Below are 22,273 nucleotides of genomic sequence, written 5' to 3' on the forward strand. Positions count from 1 at the left end.
AAACAAATGAAAAGATTACCCTTCGTCTCTAGATTCAGCCCCAACAGCAACAAATAGCCTCTGGGCTATTGTCAACCGGCGATTGATTACCAGCCAAACGGCCCCCAGGTAAACGCTACCGCCCCTTACCTACCACCGCAAGGCCAAGTCCTGTTTCACCATGCCTGCATGAGGTTAATTGTTTTCCCTTGCCCTCCCATGTCCTGTTCCACCATGCCTGCATGAGGTTAATTGTTTTCCCTTGCACACCTGGACTAATTATGTGTCCCTTCTGATGCAGTTGCAACTACCCCGGTTCACAGGCACAGAGTCCAGACCCTTGTTCCTACCTCTGACCCGTGCATGCTCACCCCCGATTTACGCGTGCCCTTCTGCCTCTAATTGGCGACCATTTCCCACAATTGTTGAGCAATCCCGCTTTTTCTTTTTCCTTTCACCACCGCGGTAATCCACCGGTACCTATGGGTCCCTCCCCCAACCTTTCCTTCCCTTGTCACCCTCCCCCTGCCCAATTACTCCTTCTCTATCCCATATTCCATCTCCTCTCTTTGCCCCCTTGCAGCACTGCCAACGACCCAGTCCTGATGAAGATCCTGTAGTAACTTGGATCGAAACGCCGTCGACCTTTCAGCACAAATATTGGCGCGAGATACGAAGCGGTTGAACACATTGAATACTTTCAAAATGAACCTCTAATCTATCTGGAACCGCCGTATATCAATGAATACACTGTATATTTATTCACTAGTCACTTTGCGCCACTCACGCTGTTTCACATTGTCACCTGCGTCGCTATATTTTCACTGTTACACCTAGAGCACCACGTACAATTTGGGTTGTTTTTTCAGTTGCTGTGATTTATATACTGCAGTGCTGCTATAACTGTAAACTATACTTCTGTTCTTTTCCCCAAAAATGTTTTATACATAAAATGATGCTTTTAGCACATGTCAGAATTATAGAAAGTCTCCTTGTTTCCTTTCAGATAATGTATTTACATAACTCCACTAATTGTCTTTAATTAATACAAGTTGGGACACTGTTATACTGATATATGCCAGGGCAGTGGTTTGTGGGCTTGGCACACAGGGATGTGTGCCATGTCGACTCTTCACTTTGTTCTGCACCAAGACACGCAGCCTGCAAAGTCAGTGTGAGAGTGTCAGGGTACAGGACCTCTAAGGGTGGCACAGTAAGTGCTGCAGCCCTTAGAGGTCTTCCCTGGTCACAGTGCTCTGGGTACCTGTGGTACCATTTACCAGGGGCTGACCTGTGGCCAGAGAGTGCCAATTGGGTGTACCAGGTACAGTTTTGGGGAAAAAACACAGGCTCTGGCAACCTGATTGACAGGGACCCAGGGCACAGCAAGTCAAAGTGCATCAGAAATCTGGCAAAGTGTGGGGGGTACTGCAACAGAAACCCAGCTTCTTACAGCGTTTGCCTCAGTTCAGCTCTGTCAAGCCACGTCTTGCCCAGTGATGAAACCCCGATAGTTCACAGAATTTCACAAAGTCTATTAACATGAATTTCTTTGTTTTCTTTTGGTAACAGGTCCTCTCATTGCCACCACTGTCTCTTCATTAAGAGCAAACGACAGAGATGAGCTGTGCCACATGGAGAAGGAGGAATGTGAGAGGAAGCACAGGATAAATCAGCTGTCAAGTGAGTAAAAAATGAATAAACTGTGACCTATCCATAGCGCTTGAATATAACTTTATCCCAGGCAGTGCTTGTGTGCATACACTCACACACAGTCTTAAATAGAGTCACAAAGGTACTTCAATCTAAATACACAAAAATGGATGTGCTCAGGTGTGTGGCCAGCTGTCAGGGAAGATGGCTGCTTTCTGAAGCGGCTCCCATAGCTAGCCACACTAATCCCCAAACATTAGTTTAAAAATCCATCTGAGATGGTGCCGGACATGACCACTGTGTCCTGTGCTCAGCGGGGATACCGCTGTTGTGTTTCCGGGCCCCTATAACACTCCTGCAGTGGGATTTGCGGTGTGACCTGTGCGACAGATTGAAGCTGCAGCCTTGCGTACAGTGGGGCGTCGGAGACCGTGCGCTGTGACAGCATGCTGCAGTGAAGACCCTCGAGCCGCTGCTTGTTTGGATGTGACTGCTGAGCTGCCGGTGCATTGTGGTGTGGTGGACTGCTGAAGCCTCACACTAAGGGCTGCGGGTGCACCAGGTGAGCGGGCCACACCGAAATTTATTGGCGCTTGCCCGCCTGCCTCTCGGCCTGGAGCGGTGCCTGCAAGTGGTAAAGCCTTGCGCTCCTGATCCCAGCGGCGGTGAGTCTTGCACCCAAATATGCAGTTGCTAGCAAAACTGCCTGTGCCTGCTGGGCGGCGAACCCGCGTGTGACGAGAGACATCCTCCGGAGCCGTCCTATGGACTTGGGTCCCTTGGTGGACGTGGGGCACGGCTGCCGCTGCGCTTGTTGACCGGCTCATGTGGTGGCCCCGGGGATGAGGTACTTTAAGCACACTGTTGACTCTGTTGGTGGCAAACCAAGCGGAAATCACTTTTTACAGCACACCACACCTCGAAGCTGAATGGCACTGTCTGCCCTCTCCTGTCTGTGCATAGCACTACTAGTGACATTGCTATAATTGCCTGACCTCTCAAAGACTGCCTTAATTGACTGATGAAAGTGCAAATGGGAGGCAGATGCCCAGAGTACTAGCTCCTACCTGGTTACTGTATGTTTTGCTGATTATCCTACACAATAATTGGGAGATAGTTGGTGTTCTGGCAAACGCTGTTATTGTGACGCCCACGCAGTGGCCCGGTTAGCCTGGTAGCACATCCCCCTGGATCCTAAGATGCACTGAAGGAGTGAGAGCCCCTCCTCGGGCCGATCACAGCCGAGAGGGTGTAAATCCTGAAGCACACAACTTCCACTGACTTCATTTCCTGGAGGTACAGGGTGGAGGCGGAAAACCTGAGAAGCCGCTTGGGGCTTATTTGTTGCCCTTTGGCGAGTGGTGGTGAGTACCAACGATAAGGGCGGATCGCTGCACTATGGGAGCACAAGTCAAAGAGACCGAGGACTCCATTGTCACTCTCCAGGTGGAGAAGAAGATGCTGAAAACTCGAGTGGCGGAATTGTGGGCTTCTACGGGCTCCTTGGAAGCCTGCCTGGAAGATTACGAGGGCCGGTCCAGAGGATCAACGTCCGCATAGCGGGGGTACCAAAACATTTGGATGGCCCAGCAGTCGACCTGTTTGTAGAAGATTTTATACTCCAGCAACTTTCAGCCCCATGGCCTCTCAAAGTATTTCTCAGTTGAATGTGCCCACAGAGACCCCAGCACTCCGGCAAAACCAGGCGCGCCCCGTGCCTGATCATAGCGTGCATCTTTAACTACCGGGACAGGGATGTCATCTTGCAGACTGCTCGTAGTGCTCCACCAGTCAAGTGTGACAATAAAACTAGAGCATTTGTTTTGGATTTCACTCAAAGTCGAGCGACCACTTCAGTCCTTTCTCCAGTGGTTGGATGGCTGGAGGAGGGTCGGAGGATCTGGACCCAGAGGGCAGACAGGGAGGTGATGATCAGATGCTGAGCCTGTACATCAGCCACATGATCCGCAGGTTTAGAAACGTGTGCCATCCCTGCGAGCACCTGTAGTTGGTTTCGAGATAGATATGGCTCCGATCCTTCATGTCTGCTGAGGAAGTCCACTGAACTCTGCTGTTGGGACACTCCGAGCTTTGATCTCGTCAGCGGTAACATCGCTAACTGTGATTAAGTGGGAAGTGACTGTGCAAAGGTTTGGCGGAAACCACAGTCTCCCAAAGTTTGTCAAGTGTTTGGGGGCGACAGGCACTCTTCACAGTTGGGGTTAGGGGGGAGGTTAGTCCAAGTCCACCATGCAGGGAGGCAGGTAGAAGGGGTTTGTGCTGGGGCTTTAGTTATGATGTTTCTTCTTGTTTTGTTGTTGGTTTTTCTTTTACTTTGGCGAGTCCTTTCCTTCATGTAGCAGTGAGCAAGACCAGATGCTTCTTCATTTTCACCATTGTTGTCTCCTATCGCGGCCACTGCCGGATTCACTCCAAACATATGCTCCCCTTTAGGAACTGTGGTAAACTCTCTGCGTCTTCTGCTCCGAGCTGGGTCCCTTTGTACAGTGGGTGGGAGGCTGACCTCTGGTGCCGTCAACGCCTCTGGGGTATTTAAGCTCCGTGGCCAAGACATTGGTGTCCCCTGCCTTTAAGATCCTTTCCTGAAACGTCAGTGGACTGGGGGACAAAATCAAACTGGATATAATGCTGCAATACCTCAAGAGGCACTCATCTGACAAAGTTCTCATTCAGGAGACGCGCTTACAAGGTAATACCTGCTACGCATTAGACAGGCGGTTACAAGATGGTCTCACATGCAGGATAGACAAAGGAGTGCCTTTTCAGATATTAGTGTGCTTCGGCACAAGCTTCCCGAGGGTGGGTTCCCACTGGGAGGTGACTTTAATGCTGTTCAGGATGAGGAAGCTGACAGCTGGCACTCTTGCCTGTCAACATCACAACGTAGGCCTCGCGTGGAATTCATGGGGGTGCATGGACTGGTCGACGTGTAACGGGCCTTTAATCCCACGGCACAACAGTAAACATTCCACTGGGGAGCCCATGGGAGTCTTTCGCATATAGACTACATACTAACCTCAGCTCGTCAACTCCCCTGTTTTAGAGATTTCTCACGTGGCCAGGGGTATCGCCGATCATTCCCCAGTCTGCGCCTGTTATGGACTGACAGATGGTGGCGCCATTTGTAGAGAATGTTCAACCCATGGTACCTGGAATCCGGGCGAGTCTTCACAAGAATACGGAGAATTATTTTAAGGAGATCAAAGGCTCAGTGACTGTGGGAGACGTTTAAAATGGTTATAAGTGGTCAAGGTATAGCCTTGATTGCTGGATATAAAAAGGTGAAGCGCGCTAGTCTAGAGAAGATCGAGTGAGAGGTCCATGAGTTAGTCGCAGCTTGTCACAGGCGACTGCAGGGACCTCATTCACAACTTGACCGTGCAACAGAGGGAATACAGGGACGTGGCGCCGGATGCAGCCAGGACCTGCTTTCGGGCTACTCAACACTGCCTCTATGAGGGTGATCGGGCTGGGAATTTCTACTTTGGCTGGACAGGAGGGAGTCTAGGTCCAGATGGGTTCTTGAAATTCTAAATGAAGCCGGAGAACACATTAGGGACTGACAGCATGTGGCCTTAGATTTTGTGGACTACTTTACCCGTGTCTATACTTCGGCTAACACGCCAACACTTGAGGAATCGCGGGAGATACTAGCTGATATCCAAATGCCTGGTCTAACTCAGTCAGACAGGGTATTCATGCGTCAGGACTTGGCAGAGGAGGAGGTGGCGAAGGCCATCAGCGCTCTAACCTCTTGTAAAGCGCTGAGCCCCAACAGTATCCCCATAGAACTCGGCAAACTTGCAGCCCCAGAACTGGCGCACCGCCTCCTACGCATGTTCTTGGAAAGCCAAGAAGCTGGTATGCTGTAGAGAGATCAAACAGTGGCTACTATAGTAGTGATCCATAAGGACTGCAGGCCGCCAGGGAAATGTGCCTCATACAGGCCCATTTCATTACTGAATGTGGAAGTTAAAATAGGAGGGTTGTAGGAGTACAGTGCCTAACCTGTGTCTATTGCATGGGGTCTTGGGCTGCGCGGACCAGATCTGGGAAGATGCCATCATACTTTCCCTGGATGCGCATATGGCTTTCGACACAGTAGAGTTGCCCTTTATTTATGACGTGTTGGAGAGGCTTGGGTTTGGCCTTTGTTTCCTGTCCTGGATTTGGCTCTCGTACTCCAATCCACTCGCCCAGGTGGGGTGAATCGGGGCACTTCTGCCCAGTTTTCATTGTGACGGGGAACAATGCAGGGCTATCCGCTTTCCCCCTTAATCTTTGCCCAAGTGTGCTAAAGCCACTGCCAGCCTGGGTGAGCACCGACACTATGATCAGGGGGCTGAGATGGACTGCGGAGTAGGATGATAGAATCTCCCTCTACCCGGATGATATTCTCCCGTATGTTGCTGATCACACCGATTCACTCTAAAGAATTATGTAAGTGTTCACATTATTTTCAAGGTACTCAGGCTATACTATCGAATGGAATAAATCACTAATATTTGTACATAGCGGAGCGACTACAGTATTGCCGACTGATAGGGAGGCCAGGCCAGATGTTTTTCGATACTTGGGACTTTTCATCACTTGTGATCAGAGGGTCCTCTACACACACAATCTAGAGGCACCGTTGGCTAGACTATGAGTGGATGTCTGGCACTGGAGGGCATTGCCTCTGTCTCTTTTGGGGAGGGCTGCCCTCTTCAAGATGATGGCCCTGCCCCAATTTCTGTATACGCTCCATAACACGCCATGTCCTGTTCCTGCAACCTATTTCCAGGCCATAGAGCTTAAAGTGCGTACCCTTCTTTGGGATGGATTCCTCAACTTGTTGCCCTGCAGAAACTGACTCGGAGTTGGTATGATGGTGGTATAGCCCTTCTCGACATAGTATTACTGGGCGGCAGAACTGATGGCTGGGTCCATCTTCCGGGGGGAGAGCCGGCGTATAGGATAACCCAGGACAGTAAGAGACCTGGTGGTCATCTTAGAACTATATATACAGGTTCATAGCCCTACGACATCTACACCAGTTCTCTGGCACACCGCACGTCACGGTATGGGGTAGAGGGACAAAATCACGCAGGTCAGTCCCTTGTGAGTTACAGCAAAGTTAGGCCCCTTGGCAACCTAAAGAGGGTTGAACAAATAGGACTTGATTGGTCTGTCAAAGTTGGGTGATCTTTGGAGGCAGGGGGATGTGCTTCCTTTCTCAGAGTTACAAAGGGAGTTCAAGCTGTCTCCCACCGATCCCTTCCGCTATTTACAGATCAGACTCAGCCTTCAGAAGGCAATTCCTAGGGGTACAGACCTCCCTGAGTCCTCTCCACTTGATTATCTGTTGTTAGATGGGTACATACTGAGACAGGCGATCTCACTCACCTATCGTAAATAAAGTAATAACTCCCCTGATCCTCTGACCAAGCTTCTGATTACAGCATCAGCCCTGACTACCGCCATTTTGGTTATTGTGACTTGGGTTGGCAGGGAGTGTCATTTTCAAGCCTGGGGATTCTGAATCTGCTGTACAGGCCAGCCTGGCTGGTGGCTTGGAGCCGCGCAGGAGTGGTGTCACTGCACTGCCATCTTAGGCGCAAGAGACATAAGCATTTTTAATTCGAAGGCTATACAGTTTAAGCACTCGTCACCTATATTTTTTTATGTTTTTTTGTCTTTTTATTCTTGTTTATATTTAAATACCGTATTTAGCTCTTCATATGTGTATCCCCAGGGACCATGACAACTGTAAGTGCTGCCCTCACAATAAATTAGTGCTGGATATCATTTATTGTTTTTTGATAGTGTTCTCTGAATCATTGCAGTTCAAGAGTAAAAGAAGCACACTCCCATTTACCTTTAACTATTAACCCTTTGATCTTCAAATTTATAAACTTATTCCATTTAATAATTCAAACTGATTTCGGCTGTTGTTTTCTAACTAAAGTACAAAGTTTGCTCTACATATATATCAACCTTGTATGTACGCCTCTGTGATTCCTTCATTTACGTAAACACAGAAAAATATTTTTCAATTAAAAAAAAAAAAACAGTCTGAGAGCAGCGGTCCTCCAGAACGGAAACTCGCATCAATCTCTGTGACTTTGTGTCTGTCACTGAGATGAAACATTGTAACGCCAGCATGAGAAGGGTTGAAGCTCTTCGGGTGGCATTGCAACAAGCATCGCTTGTAAAGAGCTACTTTTGTTTCAAAAGTGAATGTATTTATGTGTTGTATAAACATTAGAATAATTAACATTGGATTTCCTCCACAGATTTGCCACTTTTCGAAGCTGATAATTGTTCATGGAAAGGAGAGCCTCAGAAAGAAGAGCCCGTTTCCTTTTCCATTGATTATCTTGGTGCAGAATTGAGGGACGGCGACGCTGAGCCAGACCACGGTAACATGCTTATATTTCTGACTTGTAACCATCACTAGAGTGTCCTAGAGCTGTGAAGTGTAAATAGTCTATTTATTCACTTGCTCATCCCCAAGACAACCCTCTGTTTGTCATAAAGAGGGCATAATATCTTCCCTGTGTCATTGTCAACACATTAAAATTACATGAAAAACCTTTATTCTCAAGCACAACCCCGATTTAAAAAACAGGTTCATGAATGTGCATTTCAGCAATACATTTTTAAGTCTGTTGCTGTCTTATACTTTACTGCTTTTTTAAATCTCAGGATATGAAGTTGTTTCATTTTGCGTAAAAGGAGAGGAGGAGGCCCTAGGCGGGAAGAATCCGGGCAGTCACAGAATAAAACACACCAGGAGTCCTATGAGTGAGTAGATAAAGCTTCACCTTAAAGCAAGAGAGTGTGTTGATACAAGACCCCACTGCACACACCAGCATTGCAAGTGTAACTTTATTACACTGGTAAGTAATTCCACTTTAAATGAAATTCCATTCCAGACCGTTCATAAAGGAACTAAAACCCTTGGGTACTTCATCCACCCAGGTCACAGGTTGGTATGATAACACCACACCCAGCAAATACCACTTCCATGTGTGCAGTATTTTCTGGGTGCACTGTCACCACACCGCTCTGAGTTCTACACTGCAGAGTAAGAGAGACGCTGCCACGTTGCATGCCTTCCCCTGTCTTTGCTTCAAGAAGCAGAATGTGCAATGTGTGAGGGGAGCTCCATCACAAAATGGAGACCCCAGTCAGACATAAAGTCCCGTTTGTGTCCAAATCAAAATTTGTGTAGGGAGCAGAAGGAAGCCCTAAGTCCTAACATAATATTACTATATGCCTTAATATTGGTAAAATACCACACTTTTACAAATAAAATCTCATTGGTCACAACACAGTTGCTTCTGAACTCCAAAAGGATAAATATATTAAAAAGGTATTAAAGTGAACTCAGGACCTAACCTAACCTATTGGTTGGTCACAGTGAAGTAAAGGTTTTAGTACAAGACGCCCCGGTACACACCTATTTGGTAGTTACTTTCATTTCTGTAGCATCTAGGCCTGCTGCCCCTGCTATCTGCAGTCCCAAATTCTCTGGCAAAGCTGAAGTATTTCTAGTTATTTATCTGTATTGGATTCAATTCACTTTGTAAAGAGCTTGGCTGCCCAGTGGGCCTCCGAGCGCTAAATGACCAACCGGCACTAATCTATCACTAAATCTGAGTACTTAAATCCCGTTGAGTCAGCCTCGATTGACAAACAATCAAGCCTTTATCATCTTCCTGATAGTTGGTTAGTTATCGGTAGAGAATGCCATAGCTTAGGAACCAGATAAGAAAAAGAGCGCCCTCCACACCGCACCCTACAGTGTAAGGCTGCAACAGGGATTGTAACAGCCGAGTGCTTCTTTCCAAAAATGCCCTCTGAAAGATGCAAATGGGCTTAAATTGTACCCTTTGTTCTATCGGAAGTCAGGGGCGAGCCGCTGCATTTTGAACCACTTGTAGCCTCCTGACCACATAGGAAGGGGAACCTAGGTAGAGATAGTTACCATAGTCAAGGCGTGACCTCACCAGCGCCTGTATGAAAAGCCTGTAGATGGGAGAGGAAGAAGATCTAGAACTATCCTAAGCATTCTGAGTAATCCAGTTTCCCAGCTTGAGTTTTCATGATGAGTGTGTTGTCTAGCCACCTAAGTATTTTATAGGGTTTTTTGGGGTTAAGAGAATTGCCAAAGGAATCAGGCCGGCAAACAAACGCTGGTTGTTGAAGTTATCACCCACCATAATAATATCAGATTTGTCACCATCAAGTTTAAGACCGTACTTAGCCATCCATTCTGCCACTTCCTTCAGGCGGGGTGCTAGTTGTGATACATTTGATCAGTTATCTGGAAAAAGGTAAAAACCTATTTGAGTATCATCTGCATATGTGACTATTGAAAGAGTAATTGTTTGTACAATCTTTGCCAGGTGCACATATGAAGATTGAAAAGATTTGTGCTCAGTGACGAGTCCTGAGGGACTCCACATTTCAAGGGACTTATATTCGAGTAGCATGTTTTGTCTAGGACTTGAAAAATCCTACTACCACCAATAGTGCAGTTTCTGTGCTATATTGTGGTCTAAAACAAGTTTGTGTGGGGTGGAGGATCTCATTTGGTTCTAGAAATAGCAAAAGATGTTGGTTTACATACTTCTCCAGTAATCTCCCAACTTCTGATAGTAGGGAAATAGGTCAGTAGTTTTCAGAAAGCAGCGGATCCAAGGTAGGTTTTTAGCACAGGTTTTACCATTGCATGTTTCCGAGGGGACTACCCCATTCTTTAAAAAAAGATTGAGCAGTTCTTACAAAATTAACGAGATACGCTCTGCCCCCTGTTCCATAATGTATGGTGGAGCGGCATCCAGTGGGGAGCCAGATTTGATTAAACTAAATAGTGCGGCTCGATCTTCTGTACTGATAGGGGGTACGCTAAACGATGCGCCCCTGGACTCCCAGGTTGCCAAGGGGAAGTAGTATGTCCTGGAGTCCAGGTCTAAAGCAGAAAATGATAAGTAAATGTCAGTGACCTTCTTTTAAAAAGAGTTTGGCTAGATCATTGCAACGCTCCACCATAGGTTCAGGTAGAATGCTGGCAGGTCTTCGCAGGGTGAATGACTTAACTATTTGAAAGATTTCTCTTGCTGAATTAAAACCCTTGTCTATCACGGACGCATAATAGAAGGCTTGGACCTTTCTAATCTCAGAATGCTCGCTCTTTTTATCACTTTTTTATACTCCTGCTTACTCATGGAGTCATAAGACTTTCTCCATTTCCTCTCTAATCTTTTACATTCTTTTTTTGGCAACAGTAGGCGGGAATTAAACCATGGAAACTGTCTGTCCTGACAGGCACTTTTGTATATTTCATATTGAATAGTGTGGTTCAAAGAGTTTTTAATCCAGTCAGTAACTTTGCAGAGGAGATGCAGGGCTCGAAAAATCCATTCGCAATATCGAGCCAGATTTAATCAGGAAGAGCTATTTTAAGGGCCTTCTCGCCTGACGAGTTGACAACAGGTGTTCTGCTTGCTCACAAAGTGAAGGAGCAATAAAGATGCCTATGAATCTTGTTATCTTGTCACATTTCTCTGCTTTCACAGACAGAGGTCAAAAGTCTGTTTGTCTTCCTACATTTACTTTTCTTTCTGTGACTAAAGTTTGAGGATTTTGTAAAGTGAACTGTGTGACATTAAGGATAAAACCAGTTATCGGGTCAGGTACATTAGTTAGGTCGAGTAGTGTATTGAAGTTACTAGATCTGAAGGTCTAGTAAAATTTTTATGAATTTTCGAGCCCTGATATGCTATCACCTAGTTCAGGTCTGGAGTTACTGAGGATAATTTTTCACGCCTCGAGATTTATTTTATTCCAACTGCGATCTGTACCCGTAGTCTGTCTTGGCCAGTTATCATTGCGTGACCTAGTATAGGGACTGGTATCAGAATATGACCTGACCATTTAATTGGCAGGGGTTTTAGCATCTGCAAATTCGGGGAATGAGTAAGACCGGGTCAAGGGCGTGGCTTGGCACGCAATGGCGGAGGTCGCAGCCGGGTAGAGCTCCGAGTCGAGCTCCCCTTCCCCGGGCCGATTCTCCGCCAATTATCCCCGGAATCGCCTGAAATCGCAGGCGGAACGTCCCGAAGCCATTCTCGACCAGCAGGCTGACTTTCGATTTTGGGACCCGACCGCGCCAGCACCGGACTCTCCTGTGGGCAACAGGCGGGCTTGGCCGTCGCCCAGGCGGCCAGCGAGAACACGGGAGCCCGCGGCTTGGGCCTGCCATACGGGCCTCACTGTGGAACGCGGGACCGGACTTGCGCGGTCTCCCCACACACGGAACCCGAGACCTGGGGCCGTGTTGCCGCTCCGGTCCTGCCCCCCGCTTTGTCCCCGGGGACTCTTGGAGGCCCGAGCTGGGAGAAACAAGACGCCTGGCCGGCGCGACTTGGCCCTACCACCGGCGGCGACCCAGGCTGCGGACGCCATAGATCGCGGCTCCTGAACCAGAATACGGCGGCCCCCTGAGATACCAGCGTCGTCGCTTTGTTGCGACCTGGGAACGAAGCACCTCATCCTGTACCCTGGACCTTGTGAGACGACCGTGGTTGCAGGCAGGGGCCCCCCTCCCAAGCTGCAGTGGAGATCCTGGGAAACTCAGGCACGGCTACGTCCCTGAAGCGCCTATCATAGCCCATGGGTCGGCGGTGCTGAGACCCGACCGTGGCCCCCAACCCAACGAGCGCCTCGCCCCGCCCGTGGGGGCGCTGCGCGACGCGACTGCTGAGTCGACAGCAACGGAGACGCATAAGACGCAACGCGGGCGCTCTGGGCCTGGCGGACGGTAAGGGACATCACGGCACTGACGCTCACCATCGCAAAGGCCTGGCTACCCCGTGTCATTTGAGGTCACATTGGACTTGCAGCCCCGCCTTCCTGGACCTTCCGACATCCACACAGTGTAGATTGGCCTGCCCTGATCACCCGAGGACCTCTGTGGCTCCCCCAAACAACGGCCAGAGAGAAAACGGAAATAGATACATAATACAATAACACGAGACATTTTGCTGCCACGACATCGGCCGCCCGCAGTGTGTGTGGAATCATTCCAGCTGTTGGTGGACGCTTGCCCCACCTTACTGCTGCGCCGAGACTACGCCAACGCGACCAGGCAACCACCGTGGACCGTGGGTGCCGCTAGAATCGCTCACCAATATCCAAGCGCTTGCACTGCACGGTTGGTCAAGCCGCCTTGCACATGTCCGGAGGGGTGAGAACTCGCACTGGAACCGGAGGAGCCCCGCCGACGGGAAAAACGGATAAAACACTGCGCAAGATGGCTGCTGATCAGGTGACCGCGAGATTGGACAGCGTCTTGGCCGCCATGGAACGCATGGAACAATCGCTCCAACTGACCAGAACGTCCCTGGAGTCCAAAATTGACAGCGTTGCCATAGACCTGACCCACCTACGAGATGACCACAAGAAGCTGTCTGATCGAACCAAATCACTGGAGGGAACGGTGACGGACCTTGGACCCAAAGTCACGCAAACAGATAAGCAGGTACAGGACCTTCTCAACAGAGTGGAGTTCCTTGAAGATCGCGCTGAGGACGCCGAAGGGAGGGCGAGACGCAACAACATCAGACTCGTGGGGGTCCCGGAAAAATGGGAAGGCCCTCGTCCTACCCAACGAGTTGAGGACTGGCTGAGAGAACTGCTACCTGAAGGCACGCTATCGGCCCATTTTGTAGTGGAACGAGCACACCGCGTACCCACGAGACCCCACAACACAGGCGCCAACCCGAGGCCACTACTCTTCAAAGTTCTGAACTATCGGGAGAGAGACGCGATCCTGAGAGAAACTAGAAGACTCGGGGAAGTTCGCATTGACAATACCACCGTGATGTTTTTCCCGGACTACACCATTCAGGTGCAACGTCAGAGACACAACTTCTTGGACGTAAAACGACGTCTCCGCACCGAAGGCCTCAAGTACTCCCTACTCTTTCCTGCCAAACTGAGAGTGGTAGCGCGAGACAGGACCTACTTCTTTAATACTCCTGAGGAGGTCAGCGAATGGCTTGATAGCGGCATTAACTCAACGCCCAGACAGGCGCAAAGCTACGAGACGAGACCACGACCACGCGGACAACGCCGTCGCCGCAGGAATAGAGAACAGGGAACTGGCCGCCTAGAGGAACCGATGCGACACTCCCCACCACCGGACCAGATGATCCAGGAACAACGTGATGCACTCCGAAGGGTCTCCCAATTGAGCGCCTCGCCGACCTCGGATGTAGTTCAGGTCCTCAGCCCGCGAGTGGATCCCAGCGATGATGAAGCAATCTATGGGATACCAGACTCCCAGCTGTCCGTGGATCTACCAGAAGTCACGCCTCAAACGGCGGACATGCTAAATTAAAGGCACACACAAATCACCATACCGGATCCCGCTAGGGCGGCGGGGACGGAAACATGGTCCGGGCAGTTTCGGCGAAACTGAACCTATAAGCCGCCGCCCGAGATGTCCACCGCCGACCTGAGGACATGGGGCATGAACCTGACGCAGTGAGTACTTGTCCGGCCTTATAGCCACTGTCGGGGTGGATGGGACGCGGGAACATGCTGCAACACTATACATTTTCTCCCGCCCACCAGTTGCCCGTATAGCCTGGAGACTGTCCTGCGCCAGAGACTTGGGGGTGATGGCGCTCCTGTCTCCCCACTGCTGGCTACGGCAAACAGATGACCCCATAGCACGTACCGGCGCTGCCTTTCTGGGGACTAACATTGTCCACAAGATATATACGACATATGGCCCGGGGAAGGCCGATGATCCCCGTTCCTTCCCTAGATGCGTACTCTGCCAGAACTGTGACTAGCACACGTTTACCCCCTAGACTTGATTACTGTTCTTTTGCCTCTTTGGTGCATTTGGACGGCGACATGTTACGTAGCCGACCTTTTGGTATCTATTACTGTTTTGCAATGTTTGGACACTCTGTTCTTCTTTTCACCCTCGCCCTTGGAACTCTACCTTCACCCTTTCCTTATATGCAACTGCCTGTGTCTGAATTGAGTGGGAGGGAGGGACCAGGGGCCTTGTGGAGGCACTGGTTTGGGGGGTGGAAGGTGGGTGAGGCGAACGCTCCCTACCATAACAGTGAATATGGCTGAGATCAGACTGTGCACATGGAACGTGAGAGGTATGCACACACCGTCGAGGCGCTACCAAATTTATTCTTACTTGAAACACCACAAATTTCATGTAGCATTGCTGCAAGAAACACATTTAAACAAAACTGAAGTGCATGCACTGCGCCGTCGGTGGCGCGGCCAACTTTACGCCATGGAGTACTCTTCCTATGCCCGAGGGACGCTTATATGGATTCGACCGGGCACTCCGTGGGCAGCCACTGACACACAGACTGACACAGAGGGTAGATATGTGATGGCCAGAGGCAGACTCGATGGTCACCCTGTGGTACTTGCCTCTATATACTCCCCGAACACTGACCAAGGCGGCTTCTTAGATAGCCTTTCCACAACACTAGCGGCCTGGCATGGCATCTCATGGATCCTTGGGGGTGACTACAATTGCGTACTGGATATAAACTTAGACAGATCTACCGCACCCCCGGCCACTGCCCAGACGCACAATACCACGAAAGCCCTCATCAGTTGGGCCACACAATGGAATCTCCAGGATGCATGGCGGACACGCAACCCCACAACACGCACATACTCCTTCTGGTCAGGTGCGCATGCGCTACATGTGCGCTTAGATAGATACATGGTCTCCACTGATCTACTCCCGCTAGTAAAAGACACGCAATATATGGGACGCACACATTCAGATCATAACCCCCACACGCTGGCCATTGCCTGGGACAATCCACACCCGCCCATTCCCACTTGGCGCCTCCAACCAGACCTCTTACTCGACGCGACCTTCCGCAACTCCCTTATCACACAGACGGCTCAATACTTTGAATCCAACGCTGGTACGGCGTCCTCTCCACAAACTGAATGGGATGCCTTCAAGGTGGTGGTCAGGGGACACTGCTTGGGAACACAGGGGCACATACGGCGGCAACTTGAAGACAACCTGACGCGACTAGAGGCCGAATTACTAGCCCTCGAACAGGATGTGGGGGGAATTGCAAGCGCTCGACTGGCGGAGGCCAAGACAGAACATGGCCGCCTCCTAGACCGTTTACGTAACATCAATTTCGCAGCGCACTCCGCCCGGATCCATAGGCAGGGTGATAGACCTGGCAAACTGCTGACTTGGCTGATTGCACGAGAAGATCGCTCGGCCCCCATCTCAGCTATACAGGCGGACGATGGTAGTATACTATACTCCCAGCGTCAAATACACGAGGCGTTCACGGCTCATTACTCGAGGATGTACCGTTCCCGAATAAGTGTCTCGCAGGCCGCCATAACAGAATACCTCTCTGCTGTGCAGCTGCCCACCCTGACATCTGGACAGCAAGACGAACTCGGAGCACCGCTGGACTCAGAGGAGCTCCGCGAGACCATCTTTCACCTCTCGAATGGCAAGTCTCCGGGACCGGATGGCTTGCCAGCTGAATACTATAAAGCCGCTTCGGACATCCTTATTCCCCACCTGGTGCAGATGTATGCTGCGGCAACTGATGACTTCTCCTTGCCCCCGACGCTTGATGAAGCCACCCTTATATCACTACTCAAACCCGACAGGGATGGTGAACAGATGGGTTCCTACCGGCCTTTGGCACTCCTCAACACTGACTATAAAATCCTTGCCTCCGCGCTGGCTCGCAGGTTGGCCCCTTTTGTTCCCACGCTGGTACATAGCGACCAGAACGGGTTTGTACCGACGCGACACACGTCACACAACATCCGCCGCCTATTCCGCATACAGGAATACGCCACACGAGGATGGCCGCGCGCCGGGTGCCTGGTACTTGACCTGGAAAGGGCGTTTGACTCGGTGGAATGGCCCTACCTGCGAGCAGTCATGGACAAGTTTGAGCTAGGAGACGACTATCTGGCTATGGTTGGACTGTTGTACCGCAGACCCATAGTTCGCGTCCGTACTGGAGCGCTGCTCTCTGACCCGATCCGTGTGCAGAGGGGCACCAGACAGGGCTGCCCCCTCTCACCCTTGTTGTTCTCCCTGGCTGTGGAGCCCTTAGCGGCGATGCTACGGTCTCAGGGAACGGAGTGGGGAATACCGATGGCAGATGGACTTCATGTAGTGTCATTGTACGCTGATGACCTTCTTTTATATGTTAAAGACCTGAGTGACGTTCCGGGGTCCCTGACTGACATATTCAGAACCTTTGAAGACATGTCGGGCCTGAAGGTGAATTGGACCAAATCAGGGGCCTACTCCTTTGACCCAAATGTTCCCGAGAGTGAGATACACATCGGGGGTGGGAGATTGCGGTGGTATCCCACGACGTTCAGATACCTTGGGATTCACATCTACCGTGACCCAGCAGATGTTTTAGATGGGAACCTGATGCGAGTGATCGCGTCTACCCGATCGCAGATTGGGTTTTGGAAAACGCTGCCACTGAACGTTCCCGGCCGCGTGGCCCTAACGAAGATGATAGTACTGCCACGGCTACTGTACTACTTCGCAAACATACCGACCTATGTCCCTACTCGGGTGTTCCGAGACCTTGAGGTCCTACTTCGCGACCTAATTTGGAATAAAGGCCGGCCAAGGGTTGCGTTGGCGAAACTCTATATGCCTACTGAAGCGGGAGGGCTGGCTGTTCCCAACATGGAGTTATATTATCTAGCGGCGAAAATGCAGTGGGTGTCGGGTTGGCTAGGTGGCAATAACCTGGGTGACACAGCCACAGACACCGCTGTCTGGTCCCAGATGCAGATCCATGTGTTGTTTCATCCGCTGACCCGTACTCCCCGTCCGCCACAACTGCTGCTTGCAGTGGCGCGAAAATGCTTCCTCCGCTGCTTGCGGCTAACCCGAGCAACAGCACCATATGCTCCGACACTCCCATTATTGGGCACCCCGACCACTACGGGGGCCTTAACGGCTCTCCAACTGGACAATTGGACCTCTGCGGGGGTGGACACCTTGGGAGATCTGTACTCTGATGGCGCCCTCCTCCCCTTTATCACTCTAGCGGACGAGACGTCTCTATCGGCTGGACAATTCCTCTTACATGCGTCACTCATCCATACGCTGACTGCCGCCTGGGGGGATATGTCTGCCGAGTTGCCCACACATCACTTCATACAATATCTGCATGTCATGTGCAACGGCACACACGTAATTCATTGGTTGGCACAAGCACTCCTTCTCCATACCCATCCCACCACCGTGCAATTGAGAGAGAAATGGGCGACGGACAGAGGTAGGGGATGGACAGACAAGGAATAGGATATGGTCCTTGCAGGTCCAGTGAACGTCCCCCGTAACCCTCGCTTTAAGATTATACAACTATATATACTGCACCGCGCATACCTCACTCCGGACAAGATCAACAGATATTTTTCAGTCACCGACACTGCTTGCAGCCGCTGCTCCTTACTAGGAGCAGACCTTCTTCACATGCTCTGGCTCTGCCCTGCCCTCCAACAATACTGGGAAGATGTGACCACACTGCTCACACACTGCACTGCAGAACAAGTGCCGAGAACATGGGAGGCCTGCATACTGGGACTGTACAAGCGTACACGGCTAAACAAAGTCCAGGCCCGCTTCTGGGATCTTAGGCTGATCACGGCCAAGAGATTGCTTACCAAGCGATGGAAGGCCGATACTCCCCCGCATATCAAACACTGGGCCCTGTCACTAGAGAATTGGGCGTGAGCAGAAAGCACTGTCCTGCGGTGAGAGGAGACAGCGGGACTTAGGAAATTCCCGATAGCACAACACTGGGACGACATCCTACACTCCTTTCAGCAGAAATGCGTAGAGCAAGGGATCACGTGAAGTGACACATGCTGCCCCCCACCCCTCCCTGTACTGGTCACCCAGAGACATGTATATAGTTCTGTTCGCTATCTGCACAGCCACGATGCTTTGCCTGACAGGTACTGAATGCTCGGCTGTCGCGTGATGGCGACTGCCCTACCCCCTCCCACACCTACACCACCAGACACACTACCGCGAGGTGAGACCCAGCTACCGAACACCCCTCACGGGACGTTGCATTGCACGGCCAAAGCTGACACGCCAGTGTACTGACGACTCCCCCCTTGTGCGCTTGGCATACGGGTGCACTCCCCCCCCCCCCCCCCCCCCCGCGGGCTCCCGCTACCCACTCACTAGACCGCTATTGACACCTTGATACTACCCTTCCCTCCTCGGACACATGGCTCTATATACCCCCCTCCCTTCCCTCCCTGCTTCCCCCTCTTACACTTTTTTTTGTTTAATATTAAAGTTTGAAGTTTGTTGACACTCCGATCCTAGCTCTCTTTGGATCAAGACCTTGTAAATTGATGATTGCACCAACTGCACCATGAGGCCTTCGGAAATGACGGTCATAGCCTAAGAGTTTCCACCTCAGGACCAATACAGGTATCAGGCACACACATCAGACTGGATGGGTTGCGTGAATCCGCGCTCCCCGACACATTCAGACACTGTACAGCCTCATCCCTAATCTATATCACTCCACGCCCACTGACAGACGATTCCCGCAGACACTCTTACGTGCAGACCACATGTGTCATAGGAGGCGTTGCCACACCTGTAATCGCTGATGAGTGCCGGCCTAACGCTGTGACTTTGAGTTCACATGGGAAATGAGAAAAAGGGGAGACCATGACACACAACAGAAAGGGAAAAAAAGCAAAAACACCATAGACCAGTACTTTTCTTTCTTTTTTTTACAGCACAGAATGATATTATGATTGTACAATATTGCCGCACATTGATATACGCCGCCGAACCCCCGGGTTGTCGGCCTTCAGGCTGTGTTCCTCTGCTGCACTATCAACACCACTCATTACTGGCAGCTGGCCCGGTTGGGTTGTAAGCTAAACGCTGTGTACAATTCAAGGTAACCAATAAAGGTATTTTAAACATAAAAAAAAAAAATAAAAAAAATGAGTAAGACCGGGTCAATAAGAAGTCCTTTCTCATGGATGTGTGAGGCGAGTACTGCTAGGAGCAAAAGAGCACGGCTCACTCTGAAATCAATTGACTGTAAACAAGGATCTCTTAAACTTATTTGCAGTGTTTGCAATTGTTCGGGTGAGGAGGACACCCTGGTTTGGTGAAAACGACCAGGGTATATTTTGGTAGGCTTGCCTTTGGCACACTCGTCTGTGGTCTTCATTTATGGAGGGCCAAGAAAACCACTGGAGCGCCCACCAAGATGGCAATTCTAGTTGTATCAAGGGAAGAAATAAGGTGCAGAGTGCAAATACAAATTGAACGAGCCCCCTCATTTTCACTGTGCAACCTCCCCCCTCTAAAATTCACAACAGTAAAATGCACCAGTAACAACACTGAATCTGGCTGCACAACACAGATCAATACAAGGGTATGTGTTAGTTAGAGGGCTCTTTTATAGCGCTTCTTGTTATTTGAAACTGTTCCTAAACGCTACTGAAAATAAAAAAGGGATGTAGAACTATCAGATAGATAGGGGCATGGAAGGAAGACAGCAAGGGACAACAGGAGAAGGAAAGGGCATCACTAGATCTGTAAGAGCTCCCAGATATCTACCTGGATAGGAAAAAGTAGTTTTGAAATCTTCCTGCAGAGTTGGATATTAGAGGCTGGTTGAAATGTTTGAAGTCTCGGAGGGTGCAGCTGGACGCTGAATCCGCATCCCCAGCTCCAACCTTACCCCTTCCACAGCACTCTGAGGAGGAGCATGCAGGTCACTGTTCTAACACATAATGTGCTTACTCAGCACAAGATGTCAGTTCTTAACCCTCGGATCAAGAGCACAAAACCTGCCCCAGTGGAGCAAGTCAGGCTTTCGACAGGCCAATTCTTGAGCAAGTGCTGCCTTGACTGGGTCCACTGCCAAAAGTAGGCTGCATTAAAACCAACGCAGTGCTGACGATGATGCTGTTCACTACTGTGAGCGAGAGAACTTCCTGAAATCCACGGAGGGGTTTGAGCTCAAATTCTGCCTTCCTCTTCTGCACAAGAGCTGTGAAAGGGGTCATTGGGTGCATCCTTCAAAGCCTGTACACCCCTCTGCAACCCGTGTTGCAAGTGAGTATAACTGTAGCTCTGTAACCACAGAAGGTAGATTGCATATGCATGTTGCATGTTGGGCTCAAAAGTGATATACGCAAAGGCTATATTTAATTTTACTATGGAAGTGAACCTTAAGTGAATGGAAGCCATGTCATGACTCTTTAAGAATATTTACTTGAATTACTCACCCAACATCAACTTTGACCTGTTTTGAGAAAAGCTTACTTTTGAGATCTGTGTGCATGAAGGATCTTGGAGTTGGTTTGGCGATTTTATTATCACACTTATCCCAGTCAGACACTGCATGCCACAAATACATCCCTGGAAGCGACAAAGGAGAAGGTACTTCTCCGTCATGATTCCTGGCTACAATAAAATCCACAAGGTCAACAATATACCTTCTATTTGCCTTGAGTAGACACAGTTCATGCGTAGATCTTTCTGAACTCATCTAGTCATATCCTCATTAGCACTACAGGCATTACAACGGTATATGGATCCCAGCACCACTAATTGATTTTCCAGTATTTTGGAACAAGGGGAGGCAAAGGCACCACAATCCGTCAAGAGAGCGGTACGAAAACTCCCTTGTCCAGACAGGGACGAAACAAGACACCAGAAAGGGAAGTGCAGAATGGAAGAAAGTTCAGAAACTTCTGCAAAAAGATGGTAACTGAGCACCGGATCCCAAGGATCCGCCAGAGACCGAGTCCCGGAAAAAGGGACAAAATAATATGCCATCGTCCGAGCATACCCACTGAATTTTGGAGGCCAATTTGGAAAGAATAGAAGGACTTGCGGCATTAGAGACAGTGTTTTGATTTAGCACCATGACAGAAGGAACAAATGGTATGTGCTGCCCGACTCCGATTTGAGATATCTGTGGTGAAATAACAATATGTTTTACATTTTTAGTTCTGAGGATTGGTGTGCACATAGCTGTGAACTTTGAGGTTTCTATTACTCACTTTCTATTTTGTTGGGCAGTTGGAAGCACAGGGTTACTAGAGACGAATAAGCACAACAGTAACACGGATAAATACAACCAGCGCTTTAGTGGGCAATTTACGAGGACCATCTATTTTTAAATGTATACAGTCCTATAAATCGTTAAGAGGAACTTGAGACTTTTCAAATAAGATATTGCACAGAATAAATATTTTTTATAATAGTCTGGGCAGCTCTTGGAGCAAGAAATAAGCTTTTTCAAATTGTACTTAGAAACTTTAGTGGTTTTTAACTGACTACGGACAAAATTGAAATGGCCTTATTTCTTGGTTCTTACAATGGTGTTGATACTGATTTGGGAACATTGTACTAACAACAATGAGCGTAAAAAGACACGTTTTACCTGGATTTTGTGACTTGTTGCTTCATCCTTGTGTACTGCCCAGTTGTTTGTAAAAGTTGGGGTTTCACTGTGAAGACCCGACACTGGCCTGAGGTATTTAACTAGAGGTC

General features: G+C 49.5%; 1 protein-coding gene across 1 annotated transcript in view; it reads left to right on the plus strand.

Moving 5' to 3' along the window:
- Nucleotides 1–22,273, plus strand: part of LOC144782514 (uncharacterized) — an 80,682-nt gene that overhangs the window by 48,739 nt on the left and 9,670 nt on the right. Inside the window, exons 6-8 of the mRNA XM_078661917.1 lie at nt 1,552–1,662; nt 7,929–8,054; nt 8,341–8,439. Of these exons, the coding sequence (XP_078518043.1) occupies nt 1,552–1,662; nt 7,929–8,054; nt 8,341–8,439 (336 nt within the window). The remainder of the gene's footprint in view (nt 1–1,551; nt 1,663–7,928; nt 8,055–8,340; nt 8,440–22,273) is intronic.

Source organism: Lissotriton helveticus, chromosome 9 (assembly GCF_964261635.1).
Source record: "Lissotriton helveticus chromosome 9, aLisHel1.1, whole genome shotgun sequence".
Classification (NCBI taxonomy): Eukaryota; Metazoa; Chordata; class Amphibia; order Caudata; family Salamandridae; genus Lissotriton; species Lissotriton helveticus.